This window comes from Oscarella lobularis, chromosome 15 (genome assembly GCF_947507565.1).
Source record: "Oscarella lobularis chromosome 15, ooOscLobu1.1, whole genome shotgun sequence".
Taxonomy (NCBI): Eukaryota; Metazoa; Porifera; class Homoscleromorpha; order Homosclerophorida; family Oscarellidae; genus Oscarella; species Oscarella lobularis.
Genome location: NC_089189.1, coordinates 63528 through 81953, shown reverse-complemented (window position 1 = coordinate 81953; position 18426 = coordinate 63528). Strand labels below are relative to the sequence as shown.

The following is an 18426-nucleotide window of genomic DNA, read 5'->3' as shown; positions in this document are numbered from 1 at the left end:
CTTACAGTAGTCTATCGAACGATTGTGGCACGTTATGAACGAAACGCGGCGTTCTACAGCCGGAGATTACGACTATCTCATCAAATTACTAGTGCTCGGCGACTCCGGCGTGGGAAAAACGAGCTTTCTCGTACGATTCGTCGACGATCAGTTTAGCAATCGTTATCTCTCCACAGTCGGCATCGATTTCAAGGAGAAACGCGTATGCAAAGGAATAAAAAAGCGTTCGGTTTCCATTGCTGCTCTCTAGGTAACGAAAAATCGAAAGAAACTTCGACTTCAATTGTGGGACACTGCAGGACAAGAAAGGTGGGCGTGGCGCCTTGGGGGCAGGGCATACTTTATTCATTTTTTAAAAAAATCGCGCGCGATAGATTTCGTTCCCTTGCAACGGCATTTTTTCGCAATGCAATGGGTTTCGTCGTCATGTTTGACGTCACGAACGAGCAATCGTTTCTAAATACGCGTAGTTGGCTTCAACAGTTGCGCACTCATGCGTACACCGAAGATCCCGTCACTATACTCGTAGGTAACAAAACCGATCTCGATCACATACGAAAAGTGCAGAAAAGCGACGCGGAACGTTTCGCCGACAAACTCGGGCTCAAATACATGGAAACGAGCGCCCAATCGGGCGCTAATGTGCGCGAAGCGTTCGAAATTCTTCTAGATGGGGTTTTGGAGAGAATGCAGCGTAACGTCCCGGCTGTTGGTGATCCACGCGTCCCGGACCTAGTCCCGGATATCGAGCGCGAAGACGTGAGAGAATTGAAAGCGGAGAACGAAGCAGAGGAGAAACGCGGTCTCAAGCGAATCCTACCTTGTTGTAATTAGATTTAGTATAGATTAAGTCTATTAGTTGTAGTATAGTAGCAATAGAGTCCTCATTTCCTTTATTTTCTTTTCTCTCACATGAAATCGTCGTCTAATGCGTTTAGATCTACTTCTCCTACGTATTCGTTCGACTTCATATGTTCGGTTTTCATTAGCGATTTGTAGCTTCGTACTTCTTCTTCTTTCTTGCGTCTTTCCGTTTCCACTTTATCTCTTTTCCTTTTCTCTCGCATTTCTGCTTTTTCTTTGGCTCTCGTTTCTCTTTCCATGTCCTCTTTTTCCGCTTTCAAATCAGGCGTTCGTTGCTCTTTTGTACGATTCAATTTCTTTAGCAAAATCGCGTCTTTTTTGACGTCGATTGTACGCACGTTTTTTTCGTTGTGAAATCCAATTTGTCCAACATCCATATCGGCAGTTTTTTTCAAATTATTCCATGGCGTGTATTTGACAGAGACACTCGCCAATTTCGATCCTTCGATGCTATTCGCTTTCACCAATAGCGCGCATTCTCTCACGACGTCGTCCGGGATGTCAGTCCACGTCATAAATTCAGGCAATCGAAGGTAAACGTGAGCAGACGACATTTTGTCGACGTGAAACCAGACGTCATTCGGCCAGCCGTATTTGATTAGCTCTTCATTCACAGTTTTGTCTTCTCCCATATAAATTACGAGCGGTGGATCGTGCGCTTTGCACGTAAAGTAGAACACCATGTCTTCAGTCTTCACTGGCTTAGCGCGCGCGCCTTCGTAATGGCGGCAGCGGCGGGACTGGCGGTCTTTTCCTTCGACGAAAGCGATTTGGACGACGCTGTCGAGTCCTACAATCTCGTCAAAGCTCGAAACGTACGTCCTGATTCTGAAAGACCGTTTTACGTCAAGGTAAGGGCTTTCGCAATCGATATCGCGATCGAATCGATTCGCACCGGTCAGGGAATCGTTCGGAAACGATATCCCGTCTTCAAAACGGCTAAAGGAAATCAAATGAAAGTTCTTATAAGCGATGGAGAGAACAGTAAGACTAGGGGGGCCCCCTTTCTTTTTTCACTAACGGTCGACTTTCGTAAGATTATCTCAAGCTGATTGTCTTTTTTCGAGGCGATTACTGCGATTTTGTTAGCGAAAAATTAGAAGAAAAGGTTTCGTCCAAATAGAAAAAATGTGATCCTAATAAGTGTAGAAAAAAAATTATTTTTCAGGATCACGTTTTGTTATTTGATCCGAAAGTGAGTATGTGTCCACGTGGACTTCCCCCTGATCAACACTCATTTCAATTGATCATGGAAGAAGTGATTGACAGCAGAAAATTATTTGTAAGATGAAAAAAAGAAAATTTAGAGTAAAGAGTCTCATACCTATAATTATAATTTTCAGGTAACTAAAGTCAGAAAACGTAGTAAAAGTGTTGCTTTTGAGCCTGATGAGAGTTTGGTTGCCATGGCGGCGGCGGCACCAAAAGAACCGCCAAAAAAGAACACAAAGGAAATTTATACGCGTTTACGTAACCTAGAAGCAGGGAAGATCTACAGTGTTTATGGCGTTGTTACATTCTTCAAGCCTCCAAGACAGACAAGAGGAGAAGGTAAGAAAAATAAACAAAGCAAGCTACAAACGTTTTTTTTAATACTTCTTCTATTAGGGATGTGTAGTTTTGTGAAGATTATTGATTCTAGCGATTCTTTGGGTCTAAAGTGCAGTCTCTATCATAAAGACGAAAGAATGTTGCCTCACGTTTACCGTATTGGAGATATCATACGGATTCACCGTCTCAAAATGGGAATATTTGAAGGGGAATTGCAGGGATCCTATGGGCCTGGTGGATCAAGTATTGTCGTTGATGGACGATTGGGAGAACCTATTAAACCTAGAACTGGATCATCAACGTATACGTTTGATAAATTGGATGAAGATAATGTTAGAAGATTGCTGTCTCTATAAGAATAGTCTATATTGAGTTTTTAGATTCAAAAACTTCGTTTATGGGCGAGTATCAATTTCGACGATTCACCTGTTTATGAGAGAGTTACAATTGATAGTGTGAGACCAGGAAATTACTTTGACTTGTTGTGTCAGGTAGAAAACGTACTCAGAGTCGTTTCTTAGTACAATTTCCTTATTTAGGTTATAGGAAGTTGTCCTACAAAGGCAGGCAATTGCACTGTTCTACGCGTTCTAGATGGAACGAAGCGAAAAATGTATTTATTTTCGAAATCGTCGACAAATTTTAATTGTTCATTTTTAGATCTTGTAAATGCGCCGACGTTCCTCTGCAAAAATTTGACGTCAACCTCCTTTCCTATACAACTTCAAATCAAGTTTCAATTGACGTATTCTGCTATGACGACCACGCTTCAACAGCAATGGAAATTCAAGTAGGAAAAGATTAAAAAATAGACAGTTTCATTATATCGTGTTTTTTTTATTAATTAAAAAGCCTGGAAGTTACGTTGTACTTCATAATTGCCATGCTTTACCCTATCGTGGACTCGTCAGTGGAGAGGAAGAGAAAGTGGAGATTTGTTTACATAAGGGATCGTCACATGGGAGAGGAATTACGGTCGTTACTGTAGACGATCACGGTAGCAAAGAACTAAAGAAAGTCGAAAGGCAAGAAATTTTATAATAATAAGCAATGCGTTAAAATGTTGATGTATGATTTAGAAAAATTCGCGATGCTTTGAAAGAGAATTATACTCCTTCAGCTATTAGAACAAGGCTTGAGCGAGGTGAACTAAAGCAATTGGATCTAAAGCAATTAGATCTATCAAGTATCAGAGATATTAGTCAAGATCTCGAAGTACGTACGTACGTACACATCTTTTCCTTACGTTCTAATATTTTTTCTTTTTGAGGTGCCAAAGATTTATCGCGTTGTCGCCTCCATCGTCTCGTACTCGCCTCGCAACGTACAGAATATGATCCAAAGGACGTGTTCATCATGTGGAAGAGGGCTCGACTCAGGCGCAAAGACGTGTACGTTTTGTCAACACGCAAAGTCACGAAGTAAGACAAAGAAGCAACCCAATACTACGTATAGCTCATTTAGAAATCCCCCCTAAAGGAGTAGAGCTCATCTACGTGTTCAAACTAAAGCTCAGAGACGCAACAGGAGATTTAAACGTGATCCTATTCAAGGAAGATGCGGTAAGCCACCCACCTACTTAGACACAAGGAGCTTATTATAGAGGGGGGGCCCCCCCACGTCTTATTTATATTAGCTAGCGTTTCTCGACGATTTTCTTCCCGAGATCGTTTTTTCTTCGTCGGATCGCGCGGCGCAACTTCGCGCTAAACTCGATTCGCTTTTGATTCGAAAATCGTCTAATGTTCCGCCGCTTCTTGAATTTATTGTCAAGTCGTATCGTCATGCGAGAACGGGTGAAACTATGTATCGCGTGACGGGAACGCGTCTGGAGGATGAATAAATAATCATCTTTATTAAGTAGAAAACTTTAAAATCTTTTGTTGACGACACTTTTAAACGGCTACTATCAATGCCCTATCTTGGCAAAAACGGGTTGAGTTGAACAGAAGAAAATTAATAGTTGCGGCGAACGACGACAGACTTTAGATGTTAAGTCCAGAGAGAGCGCCTGTTGTCTCTTCGACAGATCGGTTAGCTCTATAGGGAGAGAAAAAAAGGTAAGATATTAATAGGGAATGATATTGGGAAAGAGAGATAAAGGAAAAGAGTACTACCTCCCTGTGATTTTGTGAAAAATCTGTGCGCAATCCCAACCTAGATGTGAAAGTGCTGCTATAGTGATTACTAGTTCTCTTTATTTTTCGTCGTTAGAGTGACTAATGGTGGGTTCACATTAGAAATAGAAGCGGATGTGAACCCACCATACATAACGCGAATTTTTTTTCTTCTTACGCCCTAAGTTCTGGAATGGCCTTTCCGGCCTTTTCCGCGTCATGGAATTCTATGTAACAGGCGGGCACTCCTCCTTTGTAATTGGGAGGAACTACTTGCGCTCTAGCATATCCATCTAGGCTATAAAAAGATATGATGTCTATAATATCTATTGACTTTATCTATCTTACCACTGGAATTGGGCGTGTATATCTTTTTCTGATAAAGCCGGATTGATATTCGCTACGAAGAGAACGGGTCCCGGTGGCGTGGAAGTAGCCTGTTGGGAGTGATGGTGATGGTGATGAGGACCGCTTGGAACCGGTGGTCCCTACGTAGTTACACCACAGTCACAACAAATGAGATTCCACTCATAAATAAATAACCATTTGCATGGGAAGTTGAGTGAGAGCCGCCTGTTGCATGACAGCGCTCTCGTTCATAGGAAACCTAAGAAAAGATGTGACTGTCTCATAACGAAGTGACATCATCCTTTGTATGACCCCACATAGTCTTCTCCACTTACATTTGCTGGGGATGGGCCCAACCTTCTTGCATAGCCGGTCCAACGTAGCTATTAACATCTAAAAAAAGATTGGGTGGTCTAAGGGATTCCTTTTCTCTCTCTATCTCTTACATGCGGTCCCAGGTGGGTATTGTGCGGCAGCGGCTGCCGCTGCCGCCGCCGCCGCCGTCGCTGCATTGACGGGGCGAAACGGATACGACGGTGCCATTTTATTCACAGCCGATTTCGTATTCGTTTTGGCGAATTCGAGTCGCAATTTGAGCGGCAAATCGGGATCGAATTGTTCTCCCTTTAGTATAGACAGTATGAGAGACATAGGGTACCATTTATATATAGAACCTGTAAGGCGACTCTCGCCTCATCAGCACCAGCTCGTGTCCGAAACACGACAAATGCGACGGGCTGAAGCACAAAGAAAACTCATTAGGAGGGGTGACGGTGATAGTGAATGGAATTTTCGTCATAGCGATGCGTGGGGGGGAGAGACAAAAGCGAGTGCGTCATCAAAGGCGCGTACCATCATCTTTCGTTTCGTCGCCCAACGAATCTGAGACCCTTCGTAGTCCTAAAAAAAGAAAATGGGGGGATAATGTTATAGTCGCAAGCGAAAGCAATCGGCAAGAGATTAAGATAAGGCATATTCGAGTGCGCGTAGACGTTTCGCCTTCGCGCGATTGGACGACAATCGCGGGGGAGGCAGTGCAGCCTGATTAGGACATGTTTGTGTTGAACCGCAAATTAGGTCGGGACGAAGCCAAAGGAAGGAGCATAGGGAATAGTTCGTACGCCCGCGGCTCCCCCGAGTCGCCCACCGCAGATTCATCGGCAGAGAACGTTATCTCGCCCACCACGTTGTATGTTTCCAATTTGGCTATCTGATGCCGATTGGCGTCTGCGGTCGCGATTTGCTAATTTGGTGAGGAATTCGTGTCGCGTGAGCCGGACGCGCACACAATCGCACGCGTCTAACGGTAGGAAGACGAACGAACTAGACTAGTACGGACGTCGCGAACGACTTCCTAACACATGTACGTACGGTGTTCGACACATGCGACGGCGGACACGCACGTCGATCGACACTTTGCGGTCGTTTCTCTATCAACAGCTCACCTTGTAGGGACGAAAGAGAAGATAGAGCTCGCGCGGACGAACGTCGGGCGGGAGTCCGCTCACGAATAGGGTGCGAACCTAAAGGGGGACGTAGAGGGATCTCGCGCGATAAGGGGAGGTGTCGATTTCTCGATGTCGATTTCCCCTACCTCTTCATCGGCCGCTTGGGCTCCTTGAGCGACGCCTTCCTTGTCTTTTTCGTGATCGCTATCCATGTCGAGGACCATTCGTAAGGAGAGGGAGGGAGAGAATTGCGTTGGGACTCGTGGAGGCTGTGCCGCGGTGGGGGGGCCGATGTGCTTCGGTGTGTCGGCGTGCGCAGCAGACGATTCGACTGCTCTATGTGGCCGCTGTCGACGAGAGTGGAGTTGCCTCGATACGCGAGCCGCGGATGGGCACACTTCGAACTTCGCACGTGAAAGGAACAACGGGACAAATGTAACAACCGATGCCCGATTGTCATTGGTCCTTTGTGTTAATTACGTTATCATATCTGATGGAGATTCTTACACCCTCGTCGCGAAGACGAAGAGTTGGGGCCGCGACGAGCACATCTTTGAAGTCAAATCTAAGCATTTTCTCCAAAGAATTCGGTAAGAACGATAAATTAAGAATGGGGGTGGAGTCGTTGGGAAATTATTAATTTTTAGAAGCACTGCCTATTTAAATAATTCAATTCACGTAGCAGTCCTACGTAGAACAAAAAGATTTTTTATTTCTCTTTAGACAGCCAAGTGCGCTATCGTAGCAACGCCCCTGGTAGCAGCGAGTGCGCAAGCGCGTCGTCAAAGCAAACGACTTCTTTTCTCCCAATGGTTAGAACGCCTTTTCTCGCTCTCAACGCCTCATCTAAGCCGACTTTTAGGCAACGGGACGACGATTTCACTTGAGCCACGCCCAAGAAGAGCGTCGACGCGCCGATAATCGCCGTCGCGAATACGTTATCGAAGATCACATGAGAACTCTCGCTAAGGACCGGATGTTGCGAGCGAACATGTCCAGCGACGAACGCGTCGAAAATAAACGACTTTTGCGTCAAATGCAGCAAGAACAGAGCGAAATCGGATTAGAAAGATCAATTATAGAGGTTTTTGATATAAAGATATGTAATGTTTTTTTATTTATTTTTTTCAGGCGGAAAAGGCTCGTGTTTTGCAGGAGAAACAACGTGTGCAGGAAGAGGCTTTGGCTAGGGAAATGGATAAATTGAAATGGGAAAAGGAAAAGGATATTAGAATGAGGCAACAGATACAAGAGAACAGGTGAAAATATAGGGGAGAGTGGGGAAAAAAGACGTTTTTATGATTTCTATAGCTTGGAATTGAGAGAATTGAAAGCTAAACTCAAAGCTGGATACATGAATAGAGAGAGAGCAGCTCAATTGGCTGAAAAACGAGCCATGATGATAGACAAAGAAGTACATTAGAATAAAGACTCTTTATAATACTAGTATTTTTTTATAGAGAGAGGAGAGGGACTTGACTGAGACTATGAGGTCTGAGCATCAGAAATCAAAGCGTGCTGAGGAGGAGAAGGAGAAGAAACGTTGGGATGAGAGTGTGAGATATCAACAGGAGTTGGAAAAGCAATTGGATGAGCAGGAGAGAAAGCGTCAGGAAGCTTATGAGGAATTCCTCAAGGAAAAATTGATGATTGATGAAATTGTGCGGAAAATTTACGAGGAAGATCAGCGAGAAATTGAGAGAAAATTGACGCAACAAAAAGCAACTCAAAGATACATAGAAGACTTTTTGGGAGCCAGAGAAGAGGTAGAGATAAAGCCTATAAAATAGACGTATTGTATTCTTTTCTTAGTGGAAGAAGAGAGAGCGTGAGGAAATGGAGAAAGAGAATCAGAAGATATTGGAGTTTGCTAAGGAAAGACAGATGAGAGAAGAGGAGAGAATGGCTCAGAAGAAAGTCCAGGAAGAAGCCAAAGCTTCAGTGCAGAACCAGGTGAACTAAATGTCGACTTTTTCGACGTGGAATAACGTTTCGTTCAGTTGGCTCAAGAAATTGCTAAGAAGAGAGAAGAGGAAGAAGAAATGGAACGGTAATCACAGTCTAGAATTATTTCTTAGACATGTATTGTTGTTTTAGAATAAGAACTGAGCTCTATTTGGAAGAGCAAGAGGAGCGAGAACGTCAAAAAGAAAAAGTTCGAGAAATATTTAAAATATCATTATTTCATTCTCTGCTCTTCAGATGGACATTGAACGTCAAATTCGACGCAGAATTGACTTGCAGAAAGCCCACGCAATCCAAATGCGAATCAAGGAAGAGAGGGAACGTGCATTGCGAGACGAAGAACAAAGATTCCGCGAAGAGGTAAAAGAAAAAAAAATTAAAAACTTAGTCTCTCTAGAAATGTCTCCCCCAAAGATGATGCGTAAGTTTGCTGAGGATGATAGAATCGAGCAAATGAATGCGCAAAAACGACGCATGAAGCAATTGGAACACAAACGTGCCGTGGAACGTCTTATAGAACAACGAAGAGCTCAACATTTGAGGGATAAGGAAGCTGAGGTTGAGGAGAGGAGAGAAGAGGAGCGATTGGAGGGTTTGCGTCGCGAGATTATTGAGCAGGAGAGACGCAAGTTGTTGCGCGAACATGCTGCGCAATTGTTGGGTTATTTACCCAAGGTGGGGCCCCATTACTCGTTGCCCTTAGCAACGTTTCACGTTCTTGCTTCTCTAGGGCGTTTTGAGAGGGTCTCAAGATTTGGATATGTTCGATGACGAGTTTAAGAAGAGATACGAACGTACGAAACGCGATGACTTTGACGATTTTTGAGAGAACTTCGCTTTCACTTATACATGTAGTGATCACGTGGGGGGTGCTGCCTGGCTGACATCCCGTACACTTTCGAGCTTTTTTCAATGTCGAGTCGCTTCTTTGTCGGTGAAACGGCGTCGGACGAGGCGCGTCGGCCGCGATCGGTGCGCGTCAAGACGGAGCTGTCGAAAACGCAGCTCAATCTTCCCGTTCGACCGCCTCGCGCGCGAGATTCGGTTCGAAATGCGCGAAAGGAGAGCGAAGCGTCTTCGTCGTCAGATAATGAAGCTAAAAAGCCTCCGCCGCCTCGACCGAGTACGCCAGAAACGATTCGAAGACGACAAAAGGGCGATTTGCAAGAGGGCGTGGTCGCGGTCGAAGAAAAAGCGAAAATCGAAAGGGAAAATCGGAAATCGCCGAAAACGGTTAGAGAAAGAAAAATCCGGGCGTTTTTGGTTTCGTATTTCACGTCTTCAGTTGTCGAAATCGCAAACGGGGTCGAATTCGGGAAAATTGTCGCGAAAAACTAAAACGACTTCTATGGCTTTTGAGCAAATTATGGTAAATTTAAAATTCTTTTAATTCTTCTCGTTTCATTTTTGCTTTTTAGCCGGCTTTATCTCCGGGATTTTCGAGCGAATCTTGTCCGCCCTCATTCCCGGATTTGTTGCCTCGCGACGCACGATCCCGTGTCGTTCACGAGATCTATACGTCAGAATTGACGTACGTGAGAGGACTAGAAATGATCTACGAGGTATATATACACAAATAATCACGTGACATATGTCTTATTTATTTTTGTCTAAGGTTTTTATGCAGCCACTTTGTGGTCTTCTTGAAAGTAGCGAAATCGATGGAATATTTGCCAATATTACCAAGTATATCTTTTTATCACGTGACTCTTATTATTTATTGATTTTTTGTGTGTAGCATTTTGAGTTTTAGCCAGGAGCTTCTTCATAGTCTTTTTATGCGTCTTTCTGCTTGGTCTGATCGCTCTTGCATTGGAGACCTCTTTCTCAATAGAGTACTATACTAAAATACGTCTAAATTCATATTGTCTAATATTTTTTAATTCTAAGATTACGCGTTTTCGTATCTACACTGTCTATTGCAACAATTACGACAACGCTGAAGCGCTGATTGGTCAAAAAACGAAAAAGAAAAAAGATTTCGAAGCAGCCCTCAACGTAAATAAAAAATCAATAATAAGAATGCTTAATTTGTATTGGATTTTAGGCTTGCTACAGTGACGCACGTTGTCAAGTGGGATTCACTCTCTCTTCCTATCTTTTGACTCCTGTTCAGCGAATTCCCCGTTATTTGCTACTTTTGAAGGAATTAACTGAAAAGACGCCCAAATCTCACGTTGACCACGCCCCTCTTTGCGAAGCCCTCGCCAAAATGAACGAATTGGCCGATTACGTCAATAGTCAGATACGGGAAGTGCAGAGTCAAAAAGCTCTTGGAGAACTTAGAAATCAAGTCAGTGGACTCAAGGTAAGGAAACCCAAAATTAGGCAATAGATTAATATTCAATTCTAGAGCATTTCTGAGAAAAAGGGTAGGACTCTCATCAAGGAAGGTCAAGTTTTCTTCATGAGCATAAAAAAACTATACCAAGTAAATAAAGAAAAAATATATTATTTAATTAATTAATATTGATTTCTAGTGCATTCTTTTCAATGATCTCATTGTTTTTGCTGTTCGCGGAGATGCAAAGCATAGTGAAGTAGAACTTGCTTTGGAACTGAATAGCGTCTGGTTTGAAGATCTCTCTGATCTTGATCCAGCAACAAGTAATAAATAATTAATATTGATTATCTACATTTGGTATTTTTTTCTTAGCGCGAGAGGATGCTATTGAGATTTTTACTCCTGATCGTCCCTACACGATCTATTGTCGTTCGAGGAACGAGAAGAAACTTTGGCTTCAGAAATTGAATGATTCCGTGCAAGGATATCTTAGGCAGTGCGCTGGAAAGTCGAATTCCGGCGAGAAAATTGAAATTCGTTAGTCCTCGTGCACGTAGATAGGAAATATTATTTAATTTTTTATTAGAAATTCGCGCTGCTGCTTTTCATTATAAAAACGGTTCCCATTACGTAGGGCAATGGAATGATGCAAAGGTAATAGTGTATAGACTATTATTATTTATTAATTTAATTGGTTTTAGCGTCATGGACGTGGTCATCTCACGTGGCCCAATAAAACGAGCTACTCTGTAAAAAATAAAAGTGACGTAATATCTCGATATATATAAAGTGCTACATAGGGGGATTGGGTTGAAGATGAACGATGTGGGGAAGGAGAGTTGACTTATAATACGGGAGAACGATATAAGGGACACTGGGAAGAAGACATGCCCAGTTAATAAGATCAATAGAATATTTTAGGGCAAATTTAACTGGTTTTTCAGATGGGTATGGGGAGATGAGATACTGCAATGATGACGTTTATAAGGGGCAGTGGAAGGATGGGGTTAAACACGGAAAAGTAGACAATGATATATCTAGTTTTAATTGATTAAATAATTGGGTTTAGGCTGTTATTGAGTTTGCTAGTGGGGATCGTTTTGAAGGGACTTTTGTTAACGGAGAAATTGAAGGGAAAGGGGTGTGGCAGTCGTCCTCCGTGAAATCTAAATACGAAGGAAATTGGAAAGAATCTCAGGTACAATGACACATGGAATCAATTAGCTACTAAGTATCTCTCTATTTGTGTAGAGAAACGGAGACGGAGAAATGCATTTTCTGTCTGGAAATGCTTACAAGTAATTTTCTATAGCAATCTGGGAATTCACTTATTTAATTATTAGAGGGGAGTTTCGAAATAATTTCCTTGAGGGGCGTGGCAAAATGACGTATGCCGACGGTTCCACATACAACGGACTGTGGAAAAAGAATCAAGTAAGAGACTTAGTGGAATTGAATAGCTAAAATATTTAATTGTGTAACAGCGTAATGGTCACGGGGTATATACGGGAACGAACGGTGAAGAGTATGACGGACGATGGGTGGAGGATCGTCCCCACTTGCAAGGAAAGTGTAAATACAGCAACGGAGACGTCTATGACGGACAATGGAATAGCGGAAAAGTAAGCAATAGATCACGTGCTATAGTTACGATATTGATTATTTAATCAGCGTCATGGCATTGGTGTTTTTACCTTTGCTAATGGGGACGTATACGAAGGGCAGTTTAAGAGCGATTGCATCACTGGAAAGGGGACGTTTACGTACGCTGATAAATCGCGCTATGAAGGAGAAACTCTCAATGGAATGGTATATAAATCAATAATAATTAAAAAGGTATTATTTCGTATTTTTATTTAGAGGCATGGTGAGGGAGTGATGACTTATTCGAGTGGCTTTCAGTATAAGGGCAAGTGGTGTGAAAATGTTCGTGAGGGAGAGGGGGAAATGGATTGGGGCGGCGGTACGACGTATAAGGGCCAGTGGAAGGGAGATAAAATGCACGGGAAGGGGCTCTTTATGAGTAAATTGAACGGGGCTACGATGTATGATGGAGAATGGGAAAATGGGCGGAGACACGGTAAGGGAGCCGAGGTAACGACACGCGGGAAATATGACGGGGAATGGCAGGAAGGAATGGTACAAATAATATTTCTAAATTGAAAATATTTGCATACATATTGGTTTCCATAGAAACACGGAAAAGGGAAGGAGACTTCTCTGGTTGGGACTACGTATACGGGAAATTGGCTGAATGATAAGAAACATGGGCGTGGTTTCCGAAAATTGGTTTCCGGGGCGACGGAACATCAAATGTGGCAACGAGGAATTCTTATAAGTGGCAGCGAAACGACCGCGGTTGAACTGCCAACAATTACTCCCAATGAATTTTAAAAATGAAATACTTATTTACATTTTTCAATGCATGTACTGTATATTAAATAAAGTCACGTGATGATGTTGGCACGTGATTTCAAGGCGTCGTACTCATGTCGTAATTTCTCGTTTTTGAGCCGTTTTCGTCGTCTCCGGAGCGATTGAGTCGTCTTGCAAAGGTCGTTGCCATGCCAACAATCGATTTTGTTTGATGAATTGTCATTTTCCTTTCTTTTAGACTCGTTTTGATCGAAGCACTCGATTCGATTCTCTCAAACCGTTTCTCCTCTTCGAAAATGTCATCCGCGTGTCCGTCATCTCGAATGGGACACGTCGCCGCCGTGATCAATGATGAAATGCTTGTGTGGGGAGGATTCGCGGTGAGAGAATCGACGGGAAAGATGTACGTGCGTTCTCCCGAATTGATCGAGTGCTTCAATCTGTTGACAAGTCAATGGAATGAACGACGAGCGACATCCAACAGCCCATCCGACCTTCCTCATCCATGTTTCCACGCACGAATCTGTGTCGTCCAAAATCGGGACATTTATCAATTTGGTGGTTTCTACTTCTCGTCTGATCAGGGCCGTCTTGTCTATTTGAACGATGTTCACAAATTGGATGGATCGACGTTGGAATGGCAACGAATCCATTCCAATGACCAATCAACGCCCAGCGGGAGAGAGAGCCATGGAATGTGCGTGTTAGGGAAGAAAGGAGATGAACATCTCGTCATCATGGGCGGACACGGAACAACGATTGTTTCACCAATACCAGACGGATCTCAATTCATTCCTTCTTCAAAATATCCTAATGAGGGGTGGAACAATGAAGTTTGGTTGTTTGGCATCCGAAAGAGTGAGTGACGTGTAAAATTATTTTGAATTGAATGTAGACATTTGTTTGAAGGGAATTGGATTCCAGCTCAATGCACAGGAAAAAAACCACTTCCTCGAGACTCACATTCCTTCACTTCAGTTGATATTAATCGAGCCATTCTCATTGGCGGTGGTCCTGAAGAAGTGTTGAATGATGCTTTTCTGTTCATGTTCAGTTCACTGGTAATGAGATAGGTTTGTTATTAATTAATTGAACAATGTGATTTATTTGCGTAGGAGTGGATTGAAATGAAATTGGATGATCATCTCATTCCTCGATTCGATCATTCGACGGTTGTTGTTGATATTCCCACATTAGGGGGGCCAGTTGCTTTTCTCTTGTGGGGATATGGGAAAGACTTCTTTCCTCTGTCTCTGGCCCAAATGATTCTAATTGACTTTCAAAAGTGCAAAAAGGTAATTGAAATATTTTAATATGACATTCTACGATGACAAAGTTCATTTGACAGGTGTCAATATCAGATGAGCCAATTCCAACAGGGCGCCAAGCAGTCTGCTCTATTGTTAGAAGAGGTCTTCTCTTTATTCTGCGATATGGAGGATCACCCTATAAAGAAAGCGAGGGCACACCAGAGGCGCTACTAGATATTTTTAAATACGGTATTAAATTTTCAAAATAACTGTCAAAAATAATTTTATTGATTGCATAGATTTGGAGAATATTAGTGAGAAACTTCTTCGACACGATATGAACGAACCAATCGAACAAGAAACTTCAAAATACGATAAGAATGCGCCGTTTCGTTCCAACTCTCCAACAATGGTAGAAATCAATATTTAAACGTCATATAATTATTTTCAATTGTGTAGAATTGCGAAGGTCTGTCTCAAAAAGAACGCGACTTGTTGCATCCGTCTCCCCAACGAGTAGAAGACGTAATTGCCGTCGTAACGCCTCAAAGCGTTCTCATCTTCACTCGATGGAAGAGATTCGCCACTCCAGTCTCATTGGACAAAGGAGCGGAGATCTCCATTCCCAATACGGGATCAACCCTTCGAATTCACCCCCGCACCGCACTTTCGCCGACTCCAAAGACGACAATGAGCTTGACCCTCTTCACATTCGACGCCAAACAATCGCAGGGTCTCCTTGACGACGAATTCGTGAGCGATCTGATTCAATTGTCTCTTCCTTCCGGCTTATCCGACGATGACGTACACATTGAAATGTGTCATGAGCACGGTCTCAATCTCGATCCAATGACGCCCAAAACGAGCGCTTCCAAAGTCGTCTTCTTCTATCAACCTCACGATCATTTGGCGACGACAAAACACCCAATTAAATTCGACGAGAAGATCGTGATTGATAGAGCGGGAGAGCGAAAAATCGCCGCTCTTCTTCAATCGTCTGTCGTCAAAGTCATCGTCTCTCCTTCCGCTCCGGCCGCCGCCGCTTCCGCCGTCGCCGTCGCCTCTTCGAATGAGGATGTCAGTTGCTGTTTCTTCACTCATTTCTACGGGTTGGGTCAACAAGCTTTCTCATTCCATGCTATCTCTTTTGAAAAAATTAAAAATCCCGACGAGTGGCAATTCGATCTCTGCATCATCTCAACGCGACCCGAGCATCGGGATCGTTATCTCGCTCATCGTAACGACGACCGCATTCGGCCTCTTCTTTTTGAACAACGTGTCAAAAATCTCGTTCTCTCGCGCACCGACTTAAACGTCGTCGAAGCAGACGACATCGAAGGCTGGATCAACGAGAGTCGTGTCAAAAGGAAATACGTCAACATGCAACAGTTGTTAGCGGCGAGAGATAGTCCCATTGACGCGTGGGTCGACACGTTCCACTTCACATACAATCGTAGAGAGGTTCTACAACGACTTCCAACAATTTCAGCTTACGTCACGATCGTTTCCGGCGATCGACGTCAATGCCTTGGCATTCAACGCTCTGCATCTTCTTATATCTGTGATCACGTTGATGTTAGTTAATTAATAGATATCGTTTTCGTTTGTACAATTTTCGTTTTTAGGGTGCTTTGCAGCTTCAAGAACTCAACGTCATCACGACCGATAAGCAAGGACGTTTGGAACCAAGTCGTGAGATGGGTAAATTCTTCAATCTCATGTATTTTTCCTTCGTTTTACGTATTGTTCTGAATGTAGCTCTCGAATACAATCATCTCATCTCGAAATGGACTATCTGTCGTCTATCATGCGCTCTAAATGGATAGACGTCGCTCGTGTCATCTTTCCTTACTTAACCGATTCCGAAATCGCTAAAATCGAATTACACGCTAGAGAAGATCAGGCGCTTCGCTTCCTCGAGGCGTGGATCGACAAATACGACCTCAGCGCAACGCGAGAATCGCTCGTCAAGGCTCTCATAAGAGTCGGCCTCGCTTCCGGTGCTAAAGAAGTCTTTCCGGAAATTTATGAGAAGATAACTAAGGTACTATATATTTTTCGATCAACAGATTACTTGCAATTTTTCTTAGGAAGTTGTTTTGGACCCGTTTTTTCAAGTTCAACAAAGTGAGCTCCATTATGACGAAGACAAGGATTTCCTTGGCAGCGGAGCATGCTGCGAGGTATACAAAGCTACGCTGAAGAAATCAGGAAAGCCGGAGAAGGCGGTCGCCGTCAAAGTTTTTAGCTATTTTAGGAGAAGAAAGAAAGACAAGTACCTAAATATATTTATATGCGTTTATTTTTCTTTTTAACTGTTTTTTCATCGCAGGGAATACGAAATGTTTAAGAAAGAGGCTGGAATTCTTCTTCGAATCGAGTCCAATCCTTTCATTTTGCGTCTGATTGGTCTTTGCGCTGTTCCGACCTTCTATGCTCTCGTGACCGAGTTTGTGAGCGGAGGAGATTTGTCTTCTCTTCTCAAATCTGACGAGCACCGAGCGGCGGTTGACAAGTGGGAAACGCGAGTCAAATTCGCAAAGCAAATTGCCAGGGGAATGCTTCATCTCCACTCCAATCAACCATCAGTGATTCACCACGACTTGAAAGCGCAGAACGTCTTGGTTGCGTGCACTCAGTACAACGACGGCGTTCACTTTACTTGCAAGGTTGATTATTAGATTTAATTAGAGGGCCTCTTGATTGAACTAGTGTCTTTAGGTTTCCGATTTCGGTCTTTCAAAAATGCCTGGCGTCAGTTCTGTTACGACGGTGAGACCAGACGGTTCAAATCCGCTTGGCACGGTCACTCACATCGCCCCCGAAAGATATCGGGAGCATCCGTATGGCGAGGATGACGACGGGGGTAGAATGATGGATTTGGCGAAGAAATCCGACGTTTACAGCTACGGCGTTGTGCTCTGGGAAATTCGGGAAAAGGAGCGTCCATATAAAGGTTTTCTTAGTGTTAGTCACTAGCCTCGCAATGCACTCGATTGTAACTCTTAGGTATGCCGAATGAGCTCATTCGTCTACGTGTCATGAGCGGAGAGGAGCTTCCTAGAGGCCGAGCAACGAATGTTCCGCAGTTTTTCGATGATTTATTGAAGAAAAGCGTCCACCTCAGGCCTCAGGAGAGGCCCACGTTTCGTGAGGCCTTTCTCAAGATACAGGAAGCCGAAAAAAGTCTGCATCAGTAAACCTGCAGCTCCAAATCATCGGTAAGGCGTATTTTGATACATTCCCCATCTCTCTCTCTCTTCATTCCCCTACTTTTTGTTTATGACTGTACTTTCATTGCTATTTTTTTATCTGAAAACTTTTTCTACCCCGGCTTTTGTGGACATTTTAATATCTTTCAATTATGGTTGGTATGACTGTCTTTTTTTGCTATTGTATTTTAATCGGAAATCTGCTTTTAGACTTGTTGTAGCGTACGCTAGTGCTTTTACGTCATTATCTCACCGGTCTCCACGCGTTCGGCGATTTCGTCGCTTTTCTCGACGCTCTTTTATTCCTCGGGGTCAGAATTGTCTTAGACATCGTCGCAGGAGTCAAACGGACGCTATGGATGTCGAGCGGCGGCGCCCTCCGAATCCGTGGAAACGCCGAAGCAAATTCAATGCTAATGCGCTATTTGTTCGACTGCAAACAGGTCCTGTTGAACGTCAATCTTCCATTCTCCTCCCCGGTACGACGAAAAACATCGCTGCAATGTTGAACAAGTCACGGGGACCCCGAAAGGTAAGCAGTTCGCACCAACGCAGTTCCATGCAGTCAAAACGATTTTTTTCGCGGCGAATAAATATTAGACAGATGACGAACAAAACGTAGTAGAATAGAAAAATCGTAATTTGAGTAGGGACTCACACAGACTAGTAGTAAGACATAAGGGTTTCTTAGTCATTCTTTTGATCATTGGCTAGCTATTGATTATCTACGTTTGGTATTTTTTTTCTTAGCGCGAGAGGATGCCATTGAGATTTTTACTCCTGATCGTCCCTACACGATCTATTGTCGTTCGAGGAACGAGAAGAAACTTTGGCTTCAGAAATTGAATGATTCCGTGCAAGGATATCTTCGCCAGTGCGCTGGGAAGTCGAATTCCGGCGAGAAAATTGAAATTCGTTAGTCCACGTGCACGTAGATAGGAAATATTATTTTATTTGTTATTAGAAATTCGCGCTGCTGCTTTTCATTATAAAAACGGTTCCCATTACGTA

At 43.3% G+C, this 18426-nt stretch overlaps 8 protein-coding genes across 10 annotated transcripts; 6 read left to right on the top strand and 2 right to left on the bottom strand.

Annotated features, from left to right (window-relative positions):
• Positions 1-34: 34 nt before the first annotated feature.
• On the top strand, positions 35-896 carry LOC136196188 (ras-related protein Rab-27B-like). Its single transcript, XM_065985705.1, has 3 exons — positions 35-202; positions 251-309; positions 375-896. Exons 1-3 carry the CDS (start codon positions 35-37, stop codon positions 832-834), a joined length of 687 nt encoding a protein of 228 aa, XP_065841777.1. The 3' UTR covers positions 835-896.
• Positions 877-1588, bottom strand: LOC136196191 (coiled-coil domain-containing protein 25-like). The gene has a single exon (XM_065985708.1). It carries the CDS (start codon positions 1545-1547, stop codon positions 909-911), a length of 639 nt encoding a protein of 212 aa, XP_065841780.1. The 5' UTR covers positions 1548-1588; the 3' UTR covers positions 877-908.
• LOC136196173 (protection of telomeres protein 1-like) lies at positions 1558-4375 on the top strand. Its single transcript, XM_065985679.1, has 14 exons — positions 1558-1715; positions 1767-1848; positions 1902-1972; positions 2033-2146; positions 2208-2415; positions 2473-2747; positions 2796-2906; positions 2955-3028; positions 3076-3205; positions 3268-3440; positions 3495-3630; positions 3686-3836; positions 3895-3977; positions 4052-4375. The coding sequence occupies exons 1-14, from the start codon at positions 1587-1589 to the stop codon at positions 4256-4258; spliced, it is 1944 nt and encodes a 647-aa protein (XP_065841751.1). The 5' UTR covers positions 1558-1586; the 3' UTR covers positions 4259-4375.
• On the bottom strand, positions 4252-6736 carry LOC136196186 (RNA-binding protein with multiple splicing 2-like). Of its 3 annotated transcripts, none has more exons than XM_065985702.1 (11): positions 6475-6736; positions 6326-6403; positions 5733-5780; positions 5555-5617; positions 5327-5504; positions 5216-5273; positions 5076-5139; positions 4881-5020; positions 4711-4830; positions 4533-4572; positions 4252-4455 (listed from the first exon to the last, which is right to left on the bottom strand). In XM_065985702.1, exons 1-11 carry the CDS (start codon positions 6550-6552, stop codon positions 4450-4452), a joined length of 873 nt encoding a protein of 290 aa, XP_065841774.1. In that variant the 5' UTR covers positions 6553-6736; the 3' UTR covers positions 4252-4449. The 3 variants fall into 3 exon arrangements, with proteins under 3 accessions (XP_065841774.1, XP_065841771.1, XP_065841772.1); XM_065985699.1 differs by having other exon boundaries at positions 4252-4457; positions 4539-4572; XM_065985700.1 differs by lacking the exon at positions 4533-4572 and having other exon boundaries at positions 6475-6735.
• Positions 6036-9177, top strand: LOC136196174 (meiosis-specific nuclear structural protein 1-like). The gene is made up of 13 exons (XM_065985680.1): positions 6036-6763; positions 6828-6918; positions 7052-7140; positions 7191-7412; positions 7460-7587; positions 7640-7742; positions 7789-8094; positions 8141-8281; positions 8329-8378; positions 8426-8483; positions 8531-8653; positions 8708-8968; positions 9024-9177. The coding sequence occupies exons 1-13, from the start codon at positions 6539-6541 to the stop codon at positions 9117-9119; spliced, it is 1893 nt and encodes a 630-aa protein (XP_065841752.1). The 5' UTR covers positions 6036-6538; the 3' UTR covers positions 9120-9177.
• Positions 9178-9182: 5 nt separating this feature from the next.
• On the top strand, positions 9183-13043 carry LOC136196167 (alsin-like). Its single transcript, XM_065985672.1, has 21 exons — positions 9183-9526; positions 9579-9662; positions 9712-9855; positions 9909-9979; positions 10032-10128; positions 10184-10291; positions 10341-10601; positions 10647-10724; positions 10774-10900; positions 10950-11114; positions 11164-11231; positions 11279-11326; positions 11378-11471; positions 11522-11598; positions 11647-11775; positions 11829-11875; positions 11921-12011; positions 12062-12199; positions 12249-12386; positions 12438-12716; positions 12771-13043. The coding sequence occupies exons 1-21, from the start codon at positions 9206-9208 to the stop codon at positions 12969-12971; spliced, it is 2766 nt and encodes a 921-aa protein (XP_065841744.1). The 5' UTR covers positions 9183-9205; the 3' UTR covers positions 12972-13043.
• On the top strand, positions 13044-16168 carry LOC136196169 (uncharacterized). Its single transcript, XM_065985673.1, has 9 exons — positions 13044-13132; positions 13192-13811; positions 13863-14014; positions 14069-14248; positions 14302-14452; positions 14503-14615; positions 14663-15778; positions 15829-15904; positions 15962-16168. Exons 2-9 carry the CDS (start codon positions 13250-13252, stop codon positions 16027-16029), a joined length of 2418 nt encoding a protein of 805 aa, XP_065841745.1. The 5' UTR covers positions 13044-13132; positions 13192-13249; the 3' UTR covers positions 16030-16168.
• Positions 16169-16342: 174 nt separating this feature from the next.
• Positions 16343-17182, top strand: LOC136196227 (receptor-interacting serine/threonine-protein kinase 2-like). The gene is made up of 3 exons (XM_065985753.1): positions 16343-16386; positions 16536-16872; positions 16925-17182. Exons 1-3 carry the CDS (start codon positions 16343-16345, stop codon positions 17180-17182), a joined length of 639 nt encoding a protein of 212 aa, XP_065841825.1.
• The last annotated feature ends 1244 nt before the right edge of the window (positions 17183-18426 follow it).

Excerpts from the sequence above, each read along its gene's own strand:
- LOC136196188 (XM_065985705.1), top strand. The coding sequence starts at position 35 with ATGAACGAAACGCGGCGTTCTACAGCCGGAGATTACGACTATCTCATC. Across the intron at positions 203-250 it reads TCGATTTCAAGGAGAAACGC|GTAACGAAAAATCGAAAGAA; the intron begins GTATGCAAAGGA and ends GCTGCTCTCTAG. Across the intron at positions 310-374 it reads GACACTGCAGGACAAGAAAG|ATTTCGTTCCCTTGCAACGG; the intron begins GTGGGCGTGGCG and ends CGCGCGCGATAG.
- LOC136196191 (XM_065985708.1), bottom strand. The coding sequence starts at position 1,547 with ATGGTGTTCTACTTTACGTGCAAAGCGCACGATCCACCGCTCGTAATT.
- LOC136196173 (XM_065985679.1), top strand. The coding sequence starts at position 1,587 with ATGGCGGCAGCGGCGGGACTGGCGGTCTTTTCCTTCGACGAAAGCGAT. Across the intron at positions 2,416-2,472 it reads AAGACAGACAAGAGGAGAAG|GGATGTGTAGTTTTGTGAAG; the intron begins GTAAGAAAAATA and ends TTCTTCTATTAG. Across the intron at positions 3,206-3,267 it reads CAACAGCAATGGAAATTCAA|CCTGGAAGTTACGTTGTACT; the intron begins GTAGGAAAAGAT and ends TTAATTAAAAAG.
- LOC136196174 (XM_065985680.1), top strand. The coding sequence starts at position 6,539 with ATGTCGAGGACCATTCGTAAGGAGAGGGAGGGAGAGAATTGCGTTGGG. Across the intron at positions 8,282-8,328 it reads AAGCTTCAGTGCAGAACCAG|TTGGCTCAAGAAATTGCTAA; the intron begins GTGAACTAAATG and ends CGTTTCGTTCAG. Across the intron at positions 8,969-9,023 it reads TGTTGGGTTATTTACCCAAG|GGCGTTTTGAGAGGGTCTCA; the intron begins GTGGGGCCCCAT and ends TTGCTTCTCTAG.
- LOC136196186 (XM_065985699.1), bottom strand. The coding sequence starts at position 6,552 with ATGGTCCTCGACATGGATAGCGATCACGAAAAAGACAAGGAAGGCGTC. Across the intron at positions 5,781-6,325 it reads TTCTCTTTCGTCCCTACAAG|GACTACGAAGGGTCTCAGAT; the intron begins GTGAGCTGTTGA and ends TTCTTTTTTTAG. Across the intron at positions 5,274-5,326 it reads ATACCCACCTGGGACCGCAT|ATGTTAATAGCTACGTTGGA; the intron begins GTAAGAGATAGA and ends ATCTTTTTTTAG.
- LOC136196167 (XM_065985672.1), top strand. The coding sequence starts at position 9,206 with ATGTCGAGTCGCTTCTTTGTCGGTGAAACGGCGTCGGACGAGGCGCGT. Across the intron at positions 10,292-10,340 it reads ATTTCGAAGCAGCCCTCAAC|GCTTGCTACAGTGACGCACG; the intron begins GTAAATAAAAAA and ends ATTGGATTTTAG. Across the intron at positions 12,717-12,770 it reads GGGAATGGCAGGAAGGAATG|AAACACGGAAAAGGGAAGGA; the intron begins GTACAAATAATA and ends TGGTTTCCATAG.
- LOC136196169 (XM_065985673.1), top strand. The coding sequence starts at position 13,250 with ATGTCATCCGCGTGTCCGTCATCTCGAATGGGACACGTCGCCGCCGTG. Across the intron at positions 14,453-14,502 it reads ACTAGATATTTTTAAATACG|ATTTGGAGAATATTAGTGAG; the intron begins GTATTAAATTTT and ends TTGATTGCATAG. Across the intron at positions 14,616-14,662 it reads GTTCCAACTCTCCAACAATG|AATTGCGAAGGTCTGTCTCA; the intron begins GTAGAAATCAAT and ends TCAATTGTGTAG.
- LOC136196227 (XM_065985753.1), top strand. The coding sequence starts at position 16,343 with ATGACGAAGACAAGGATTTCCTTGGCAGCGGAGCATGCTGCGAG. Across the intron at positions 16,387-16,535 it reads GCAGCGGAGCATGCTGCGAG|GGAATACGAAATGTTTAAGA; the intron begins GTATACAAAGCT and ends TTTTCATCGCAG. Across the intron at positions 16,873-16,924 it reads GCGTTCACTTTACTTGCAAG|GTTTCCGATTTCGGTCTTTC; the intron begins GTTGATTATTAG and ends TAGTGTCTTTAG.